Below are 11,173 nucleotides of genomic sequence, written 5' to 3' on the forward strand. Positions count from 1 at the left end.
CATCTCTCACCGAGGTCAATGAGGAGGGCAGGCGAGATGGATGTGTAAGTGCTAGGGACCACCGAACTGGCAGAGCCAAGTGTCATAAATTATTCTTAGTTTGTATTCTCATATACTGCAGTGCTACTGCTGAACATTCCCAGAATATCCAAAGAGTACAGTAATGTTCTGTGGCTTAACAGTTTGACAATTTTAGCTGCTTGTAAGTCTAATAGGCAATTATTTTTGCAAGACATCGTTTTAAATGGAGACCAACTCCCTCTTGCACCAATCGGAAGCCCAGTGAAATTAACTTCTTCTGTCTTGGTTAATTCTTTGACCTGAGATCTGAGGGGACTATAATAGTCAATTTTTTCCACCACTGCTTTCACCAGACTGTCTGCGGCGTACTCTAATTTAACCACTGTCCAGAACGAGAGATGTGCCGTGTCTGGAGAATATAAGGTCCAGCTTCCTCAATTAATTATTTTCTGTTCGAAAGTTCTGAGTTTCAGTAGGAAGTATGTGCAATACTGTGTGGGTAGAAACGAGAGAGACAGAGGGTTTGAAGTTGGAATCGCCACTCAGGGGTCCAGGTTGTATTATTTACACAGGGGTTGCAGGCAGTTGCAGTGGTTGGCGGCTGCCACTAGGATACCAACAATGGTATCCCTACTGTGGGAGGATATATACAGAAGTGTACATGAATATATACACAGGCAAAAACAAACACTGTATAAAAACAACAAAAGGTGTCCACACTCGGGCCGTGTGTTACTCCTGCTACAAAGGGAGGTCCTGCACCAGGAACCTTCTACCTAACATAAACTAAATAAACATTGGTGGGATTAAAATCCCCTTAATGAATCTCCTGACCTAAATCTACGATCCCAGTTGCACACGCGGTGATCGTTTGTAGCTCACCCTGGTTCCACACACAGTGGTGAGGGTTCTTTAGTTTTTGTTCACTCACCCTGGTTCCACACACAATGGTGAGGGTTCTTCCGTTTTTGTTCACTCACCCTGGTTCCACACACAGTGGTGAGGGTTCTTCCGTTTTTGTTCACTCACCCTGGTTCCACACACAGTGGTGAGGGTTCTTCCGTTTTTGTTCACTCACCCTGGTTCCACACACAGTGGTGAGGGTTCTTCAGTTTTTGTTCACTCACCCTGGTTCCACACACAGTGGTGAGGGTTCTTCCGTTTTTGTTCACTCACCCTGGTTCCACACACAGTGATGCAGCTTTCTACTGGTAACAGCACAGCATGGAACAGCACAGAACAAAGAAGAAGCAAGGGCTGGCTCTCCAGCCCCTTTTTTAACCCTTCTGCTACAGTGCCTCTAGAAATCATTCATATATGAACAGTGATCTAATGGTGACGTTAGACTTCCATTTTAAGCGTTTTTAAACAACCATTGGTTGCTTACCAAATGACTGACATCTCCAAAGGCTCCAACAACCAATCAGTTACGGTATGGTTTTATATACTTTCAAAACAAAAGTAAAGTTAGATTTTTGGCGATCACAAGCTTACCAGAAATCATACTAAATCATCCAAAATGTTTTTAAACCCAAAAATAAATTAACAAAATATTAACTGTAGTGAAATATTCACAGGATAAACTTCAGGGATGACTCTAGAGATACATTTTATTATGAGTTGTAGCATTTCAGTATCTTAGGTTTCAATTTCGATTATTTTAGATACCATGATTTTAAAGCGCATTACTGGAGAGCATACTAAATTGCTTTACATAACCAATAATGCCTACCGACCTGAAAGAAAACATTTTTTACAGATGTTGATGAGTTGACATCTATCTGATGGTGAACTTCTTCATATTACGTAACCATCAAACAATTTGGTCTAAAATGAAAACCAGACAGAGTATTTATAAAATTCTTTCTGATCCTATGATGTTTTTAATTTATTGTAGACATCTTGAGCGTATGTGTATAGATTTGATTGAACAATGAACTGAATGTCACTTTCCTTTTAAGTAGCAAACTTTTAGGATAATTTTGTCTTTTCTATTCTTTTAACACACACCTTGCTTTCACAATACCTCTGAATACTTTCCTGGGTTCTACCATGTTTTCACTGAAAATCGATTACAATTTTTGATCAGTTCATTTATGGGCATTAGTTGAAAATAAGCCCAATGAGAATGTGGTCTTTTTAAAAACATTTTTATTATTTATTTTTATTTTAGAAAATGTAACGCATTTTCACAGAACAACCATTCTTTCAGGTCACTGTCAGTCACATACCTGAGAACACAAGACAGCTGAGCTGCGTTTCCAACATCGGTTGTTTAATCTACCATTACAGCTACGTATTGGCTTCCTTCATGTACTTCTGCATCTAGCAGAACCTGAGGCACCAATGAGATTAAGCTGTTTGGAATCTTGTTAGAGGTACCCGAGAAAATTGTGGCTATTGACAAGTGATTGCTTAACATGCTGTCATAGTCAGAAATCAAAGAAAGTAAATCCACATAATGACCTCTATTTGAGGAATTGCTGCCTTCATCGTGCCCTCTGAATACCAGTTCTTACTTGCCAAGGTAAACAACAGAATCAAGCATTTAAGAACATCATGATTTTTTCTTACTTGCTCATTGTGATGTATTGTATTCCTACGCTTCTGCTCATCCAGTTAAACTGTTTGTCCAAAAGTTTTGAGTGTAACAGTGGCTTAAGTAACTTTGGGAACACTCATGTTTTTGTGCTAACTCTATTAGACATCCTAAATTGCTGTAGCCGCTGTGGTTACATATCTTCTTTTCTGTACTGAACAAAATACAGTTCCAGCAGTATATTTTTTTTAATTGACAGCTACCGATAAGATACGGATACCTTTCATAATTTGAATGTTGGAAGTGGCGAGTATATCCCTTCCTTTCCGATCCAGAGATTGATGAAGAACTGCTCTGAGTGCAGCTTCCCTTTGTTAAAGAAATACAATAATAATAAATAAGTGTAGCAAATGTCCTACTTGCATACATACCCTTGGTACGTTAATTTGACATACAAAACCCCTTTTAAACACTATTTCTGTAATGGGCTTGGAATCATACATACATGTATATGTATGTACAAACACACAGAGTACGACAATGTTAAAATGAGTATCACTAAAACAGTTTTGCCCATTATACTTCCTCACTGGTATAATACAAGCTGTCTGAATCAGTGAATGCATGTTGCCCTTAAAGGGACATTTCTGAAAATCTATGCAATCTACCCTGATAAGAATACTTGTTAGAATTTGTATTTATTTTTAAAGTGCTTATTTGGTTGTGTTTAGGAACTTATCCACTTCCTTGTTTGAACAGGCTTCAGGACAGACAGCAGATCATGTCTCGAATGTACTGCAAGTCTTCAGGACTCTCAACCCCAAGGGTTTTAACTGTTCCCAGTAGTGAGCTTTGAATGGAGCTTGGTAGATCTGGTAACACCGTACAGATAGCGGTGCACAACCCTGAGTCAGTTTGATCATGTGCCATTCTTTTCTAATTAAATACTTAGCAAATCCTGACCAAAAAAAAAAAAAAAATCTTACACTAGGAAATGAATTCAAGCATTTAAAATAAAATAGCATTCATAACACTAGCCACTGCTTTAAAGGACTCACCGAAAGCCACTCATCATGTAAGCAGGTAATGGATTGTGACAGGTAGCTGAGTGGGTGATAGGGAAATAAAAGAAACCAGTCTCGATTTTCACTTTTACTGCTGCCCGGCTTTATTTGGCCACAATAGAAATAATAATGGAGCCGGGATACACAACGATGTGTAACCCGGCAACCACAAAGCAAAAGGAACAGGGGGGGGGAGAAAAAAGAACTTCACAAAAAAGAACCAAAAACAACGAGGACGGAAAATAACAAAACAAAACAATCGTCCGTCCTTCCTCCTTCCCCTGAGGTAAAACAGGGCGGGACCAGCGTAGCACTTCCGGGTTCGCTCCTCCCGTCTCGCTCCCGAGCGTCCCGTTAGTGCTCTAATAAGTAAAATAAAAACAAGGGGGTTAACAGGGAACCTCTGTGCCAACCAACCGTCCTTCTTATTTCTTTTCCCCTCTTTATTTGTACTCCGTTTGAGTTGCCACTGTTTTCTCTCTTTCTCTCTCTCTGTCTCTCACCGTACCTTGCCAGAAGGAACAGAGCCCCGGGCCACGCCCCCTTTTGTACGCTCCGTCCCGCTCCCATTGGGCAGCGTGGGCAATCGCCGTTGACCAATGCGCGATTGCCACAGCGCTCCCCGTCTGGGTTGATGACGTTGCGCACCGTGGCTCTGCCTGTTCCTCCTCTCCACGGCCCTCACCGGTCGGAAGGAAGATCTAAAACAAGAATTCATTCTCTCTTTGTCACATATCCCACCGCTCAGAGTGGAGCCGAAGGAACACTCGGCCAAACCTACCATCCCCATTACTCCCCCCTCCCGGGAAAAATAATCTGCGTTTTGGTGATCTTTCCCCGCACGATGCACCATATGATACATATAAGGCTGCAATGCCAAATACCACCGAGTTATTCGAGCATTGCTATCCTTCATAGTGCTTAACCATCTGAGTGGGGCGTGGTCCGTGACCAGATCAAATGAATGTCCCAGTAAGTAATATCTGAGGGAGTGAGTTGCCCATTTAATGGCTAAACACTCCTTCTCCACAACCGAGTAGTTGCGCTCCCGAGGAAGCATTTTTTTGCTGATGTAGAGAATGGGGTGTTCCACCCCGTTAACTTTCTGGGACAAGACCGCCCCCAAACCAACTTCTGACGCGTCGGTATGGAGGAGGAATCTCTTGCTAAAGTCTGGTGCTATCAGCGCAGGAGCCTGGCATAGTTTTTGTTTAATGGTCTCAAACGCCCCCTGACACTCTTCTGACCACTTGATTAAATTTGGCGCACATTTCTTAGTGAGGTCCACCAGGGGATTGACCACGGTGGCATACTCGGGGATAAAGCGGCGGTAATAACCAGCCAATCCCAATAGTGACCTCACCTGGGACTTGGTCTTGGGGACAGCTGCATCCACCAAAGCCTGGACCTTGGTGGCTACAGGTTTCACCCGTCCATTTCCCATGATAAATCCTAAATACTGCGTTTCTAATTTAGCAAACGCACATTTCCTCAGGTTAGCTGTCAGCCGGGCAGCCCTTAGAGACTGAAGGACGGCTTCAAGTCGAATTACATGCTCTCTCCAGGTGGAGCTATATATAACCACATCGTCAATATACGCTGCTGCATACTCACGATGGGGATGTAACACCTCGTCCATCAGTCTCTGAAAGGCGGCGGGCGCACCATGTAGCCCAAACGGCATGGTTTTAAAATGGAACAGCCCATCCGGAGTTGAAAATGCCGTTTTTTCACATGAATCACGGGTCAAAGGGATCTGCCAATATCCCTTCGTCAGGTCCAGAGTTGAGATGAACCTGGCCGTTCCCAGTCGGTCGAGGAGTTCGTCGATCCGAGGCATGGGGTAGGCGTCGAACTTGGCGATAGCATTGACCTTTCGAAAATCAACACAGAAGCGATTAGTGCCGTCCTTTTTGGCCACTATAACGATGGGACTGCACCACTCGCTTCTGGAAGGCTCAATGACCCCAAGTTCAAGCATCGCCCTCACCTCGTTCTGGACGCCACTCCGCCGGCTTTCTGGGATCCGGTAGGGCCTCTCCCGAACAGTGACCCCTGGCGGAGTAATAACAGCATATTTGGTAAGGTTAGTTCTGCCGGGCACATCAGAAAACACATCCCCAAATTTCCCGATCAACTTACGCAATTCTATTTGCTGATCTGGAAGTAACTGTTCCCCCATTGAAATCTGGCTGGGGCTAGGGGCCTCTATACAGGGTCCTAAGTCATCCTCCACCTCGCCTGGGGCTATGAATAAGACCTCCCTTGCCTTCCAGGGCTTTAATAAATTGACGTGATAAATTTCTGTTTTATTACGGCGATCGGGCTGTCTAATTTCATAATTCACTACTCCTACAGCCCGTATCACTTCATATGGCCCCTGCCATTTAGCACACAGTTTCGACTCCAACGACGGAAGAAGCAGCATTACTTTATCTCCTGGCCGAAAGGTTCGAATTCGTGCATTAGTATTGTAATGCTGCTGTTGCCGATGTTGAGCCGATCTGAGATTATCTTGAGCCAATCGACCAATTAAATCGAGGCGATCCCGCAGTAGGAGCACATGCTGCACTACATTTTTAGAGGAGCCCTTGTGGTTCTTCCCAACCTTCTCTCAACAGGTCGAGGATGCCCCGTGGCTGCCGGCCATACAGCAGCTCAAAGGGGGAAAATCCCGTTGAGCTCTGAGGCACCTCTCTCACTGCGAAGAGGAGATAAGGAAGAAGAGTAGCCCAATGTTTCTGCTCCTGACTCACAAACCGTCTCAACATTTGCTTCAAAGTTTGGTTAACACGTTCCACCAGTCCATCCATTTGGGGATGATAAACCGATGTCCTGATGGGACGTATTTTTAGAATTTTATACACTTGCTGTAGCGTTTTCGATAAAAAGTTCGTTCCATGATCAGTTAATATTTCTTTTGGGATCCCTACTCTAGCCATAATCTGACTTAACTCTTTCGCAATTGCAGTGGCACTAGTGGACCGCAGCGGAACTGCTTCCGGGTACCGCGTCGCATAATCCACCATTACTAATATGTGTGTGTACCCGGAATCAGAAGGCAGCACTGGCCCAACTATGTCCATTGCAACGCGTTCAAAGGGAATGGAGACAATGGGCAGTGGGACCAAAGGGGCGGGACGCACTCGACCCGGCGCTACTCTCTGACAGTCCGGGCAGGTAGCTACATATTTCGCCACCTCGGTGTAGAGCCCTGCCCAATAAAATCGAGCCAGTATCCTGTCCCTCGTCTTGTCAACACCAAGATGTCCTGCAAAGGGGACGTCATGCGCCAGCCTCATGACCTCTGGTCGACAGGACGGGGGAACCATCAACTGTTTGACAGGCTGTCCTGTGCCCGGGGCGGGGTTTACTCTATATAGCAAGTGCCCCTCTACAACGAAATGAGGATATACCAGCGCCCCAATGCCATCAACATCCTTACCCTCAATAGACCGGACCTGTTCCCAAGCGTGCACCAGTGTGGGGTCGTTGTTTTGCTCCCACACTAGGTCCGCGCTTGAGGCCCACACGTCCGGGATATCGACGGGGGCTGGAGCAGTCTCTGCCCTCGAGGGTCCAGTAACCTCGCCCGCCCGGTCACACTGTGTCCCCACCCCCTTCGATTGGCGTTTGGGACCATCAGAACCTTCCCCCGCCAGTCCCCAGCCGTGTCTCATCGATGCGCCCTCCCACTTTTCCTTCCGTCTCTCCTTACGTGTTTTCCTAGGACGGAAAAGGGGAGAAAACAGTTCGGCGTGGAAAGGAAAAACGGTACCAATGACTTCCTTTCCTCGGGAATCTGCCGTGTTTACACGTGTGGTCGAGGCTGCCGATACTTTTAGTAAATCTTTATATTGCGGCCAGTCTTGACCCAGAATAACTGGGTGTGGTAACTTCTCGGCCACCCCCACTACTAGGTGGCGCTTTATCGGACCTACCGATAAGTATACTTTTAGAGTGGGGTATGTCGCCGTATCCCCATGGATACAGGAGATCGCCACCTGGCCTTGTGGCTGCCACGACATACCGCCAAGGAGAGCTGTTCGAATCAGAGTTTGCTCACACCCTGTGTCCACTAATGCGTGGGTACTCACATTCCCCAGCGCCACATCAACAATACACGGGCCCTCCCGACCCTTTCCCCATTTCTTACCCGTCTCAGACGCCAGGTGACATGCAGCCACATCGCATTCCATAGCGGCCGGGCAGTATCTCGCGATGTGTCCCGACTGCTGGCACCTGAAACAGATTGGAGGGGCAGAGGGTAAGGGTGGTACGTATCTGTCCCGCTGTTGGTATGTCAGCGGGGCAGGGGGAGCCATTCTACCCCAGCTGGGGGCCAACCTCTGCCTCCACGGTAAGGGGGCTGGATGACCCGACGGGGCTGGTGATTTGCTGGGTCGTGGTCCGGGAGCGAGGTTCGGTGGTGGTCCTTTAGTAGAGGAGGGAGGGGTGCAGTCCAGCAACGTGGTGCGGGCGGACACGAGGGAGTCCTCAAAATTCTCCGCCAGGGCCACGGCCTGTTCCAGAGTGGTGGGATTGTGCCGGCGTATCCACGCTTGCGTCTCCGCCCCGACCACATGGCAAAATTGTTCCATTACAATGGCTTCCCCCATCTGGATCCCAGTTTTCTGGCTGGGGTTCAGCCATTGCGCCATGTGGTCGCACAATCGTTGGGCCACCACCCTGGGCCGGGTGTTTGCTGGTCGCTGGAACTCCCGGAAGCGGACTCGGTGGGTCTCCCCCGTGATATTAAGGCGGCGGAGGATAGCCTGCTTCACCAACTCGTACTGGCTGGCGTCTTCATCAGTCATGGCCCGGTATGCTGCTTGCGCTTCTCCCATCAAGCAGGGGCCAAGTTGGCTTGCCCAGTACTCCCGGGGCCATGCTGCGGTGGTAGCCAGCCGTTCGAAGGCTACGAGGTAGGCTTCGGGGTCATCCTCCGCCGTCATCTTCTGAGCCCGGGCCTTCGGGGCCACCATCACGGGGCCGGTTGCCGCCGACGTCATCCCCATCCCGACCCTTTCGATGAGGGCTGTGTACCGCTCCTCCCTCCTCCGTTCCTCAGCCTCCCTCCGGCTGTCCAACGCCTCCAAAATCGCTGATAAAGCAGCGGGGTCCATCCCACTTCTGGACACCACGTGTGACAGGTAGCTGAGTGGGTGATAGGGAAATAAAAGAAACCAGTCTCGATTTTCACTTTTACTGCTGCCCGGCTTTATTTGGCCACAATAGAAATAATAATGGAGCCGGGATACACAACGATGTGTAACCCGGCAACCACAAAGCAAAAGGAACAGGGGGGGGGAGAAAAAAGAACTTCACAAAAAAGAACCAAAAACAACGAGGACGGAAAATAACAAAACAAAACAATCGTCCGTCCTTCCTCCTTCCCCTGAGGTAAAACAGGGCGGGACCAGCGTAGCACTTCCGGGTTCGCTCCTCCCGTCTCGCTCCCGAGCGTCCCGTTAGTGCTCTAATAAGTAAAATAAAAACAAGGGGGTTAACAGGGAACCTCTGTGCCAACCAACCGTCCTTCTCATTTCTTTTCCCCTCTTTATTTGTACTCCGTTTGAGTTGCCACTGTTTTCTCTCTTTCTCTCTCTCTGTCTCTCACCGTACCTTGCCAGAAGGAACAGAGCCCCGGGCCACGCCCCCTTTTGTACGCTCCGTCCCGCTCCCATTGGGCAGCGTGGGCAATCGCCGTTGACCAATGCGCGATTGCCACAGCGCTCCCCGTCTGGGTTGATGACGTTGCGCACCGTGGCTCTGCCTGTTCCTCCTCTCCACAGCCCTCACCGGTCGGAAGGGAGATCTAAAACAAGAATTCATTCTCTCTTTGTCACATGGATATAAATCTACGAAATCATTAATATTCAGGCATCGTGCAGCCTCACTTTGCATTTGTATTGAGTACAGGTGTACATGTGGAAGGAAATCTGATACAAATATCCTTGTAACAAGAAATACAGACTCGTCTTTGATTAAAATGAGCTAAATTTCATCAAACCCTGTCACTACAAACAAGCCTTTCTTGTATGTAGTTCCTTGGAATTGAACTTCCATAGAAACTTTTGTATTAGACTCATGGAAGCCAAAATCTCTTACAGCATTGGTTATCATTTCGCTGTACAACAGATAGCAATCTTTAACTTGCAGTACTGAAGCAAAGAATGAACCAGCAGTAAGATAAGCTTGAAATATCTGATGCATTTCTGCAAGTGTTTGGCACAGATTCTTAAAGTTCTGCAAATGCCTCGAACACCTCCTAATATACAAGTGTTTGCTCTCAAATCACATTGCCCATAATCTAATGAGTGGTCCAAACTTTAAGATTAATCCTGGGTAGTGTCTAAGGTAATGATGCTTGGGTTTCAAGTTACTGTCGGGAAACAATTATTTTCTTGAATCTAAATATTCTTCAATCAGAACATCTAAACAAGCAACTTGCGACATTGAGATCTTCTGAGCACAAATCAAGTGTACAATGTCTTTTAGAGCACAGCGTCCTCGGAAACACAGACTTTATCACCAATTAACATTGGCAAAAGCCTCAGCAAAGTCCAATTCTGTACCGCATGACCTCCAAGCTTAGCCCTATGTAGTTTAACCTCACAGGGCTTTGTACTAGCAAGTGAAGCAATATACTTAAACTGTGTGATACGTCGATTCAGCACAGAATAAGTGAAGGTACATGGCAACATCATAAGAAAGCGCACCCTCAGAATGTCATGGCCAAGACAAGGAGGTAAACCAGGCTGGCAAACGTTGAAGTACTGCAAAGAATTGAAAACTGAGTTCAACTGAATCCCTGAACCTCAGATGTTTCATCATTCAGCAAACCAATAGCAGTATTATAAGTTCCCTTTCAAGTCGAAAATAACCATCAAGGTATGGGACATTGCCGTCAGGCAGTAGGGATTGGCTGAGCTTTATGTCAAAGCTGCCGATAGGCCTCCGCGCAAGCTGCCGTGTAAGCCCGCCCCCCTGGGAGCTTACTATACGCAATGCGCGGAGAGCCACTTCTTCTTTTGCCTTCAGCCTCAGTAGCGGTAGGACTTAGAGCTGTTAACTGATTGTACTCAATAAGCTTAGGCTTGAGAAGCTGGTTTATCCCCTTCTCCGAGTTTATTTCAGTTATACTCTTCGGAGTAATTATTATTATTATTATTATTATTATTATTATTTAGGATTATATATTGTTTTTACATTATATATTTCCTTCACGCTTTGCTTCGGCATCGCGTTTCTTCGTGGTCTCCCCGTCTTTCCTCTGTTTATTATTATTATTGTGTTTGGGTTTTTGTAAAATATTGTGTGTAATATATATTGTTTATATATATTGTATATATATTTTTTGTTTAGGACGCGTGTTGCGTTGGCCTTAGGCCACGCGCATATCTGCATCCTCGGTCTCGCTTAGGCTAGACCGTGTGTGTGTGTGTAGTCTGCTCTGCAGTCTTCCTTCCCCACCGCGGCGCGTTCTACCCGCCACGTGGTAATTGTATACTACACCGTCTTGCTATATATATTATTCTGTATATTG

The 11,173-nt window shown here is 46.5% G+C and overlaps 1 protein-coding gene across 1 annotated transcript; it reads right to left on the bottom strand.

Moving 5' to 3' along the window:
• Positions 1-7,338: 7,338 nt before the first annotated feature.
• LOC131701788 (putative SCAN domain-containing protein SCAND2P) lies at positions 7,339-9,463 on the bottom strand. The gene is made up of 4 exons (XM_059001713.1): positions 9,250-9,463; positions 7,955-9,103; positions 7,781-7,866; positions 7,339-7,350 (listed from the first exon to the last, which is right to left on the bottom strand). Exons 2-4 carry the CDS (start codon positions 8,748-8,750, stop codon positions 7,339-7,341), a joined length of 894 nt encoding a protein of 297 aa, XP_058857696.1. The 5' UTR covers positions 8,751-9,103; positions 9,250-9,463.
• Between the last annotated feature and the right edge of the window lie 1,710 nt (positions 9,464-11,173).

This window comes from Acipenser ruthenus, chromosome 26, assembly GCF_902713425.1.
Source record: "Acipenser ruthenus chromosome 26, fAciRut3.2 maternal haplotype, whole genome shotgun sequence".
Lineage (NCBI taxonomy): Eukaryota > Metazoa > Chordata > Actinopteri > Acipenseriformes > Acipenseridae > Acipenser > Acipenser ruthenus.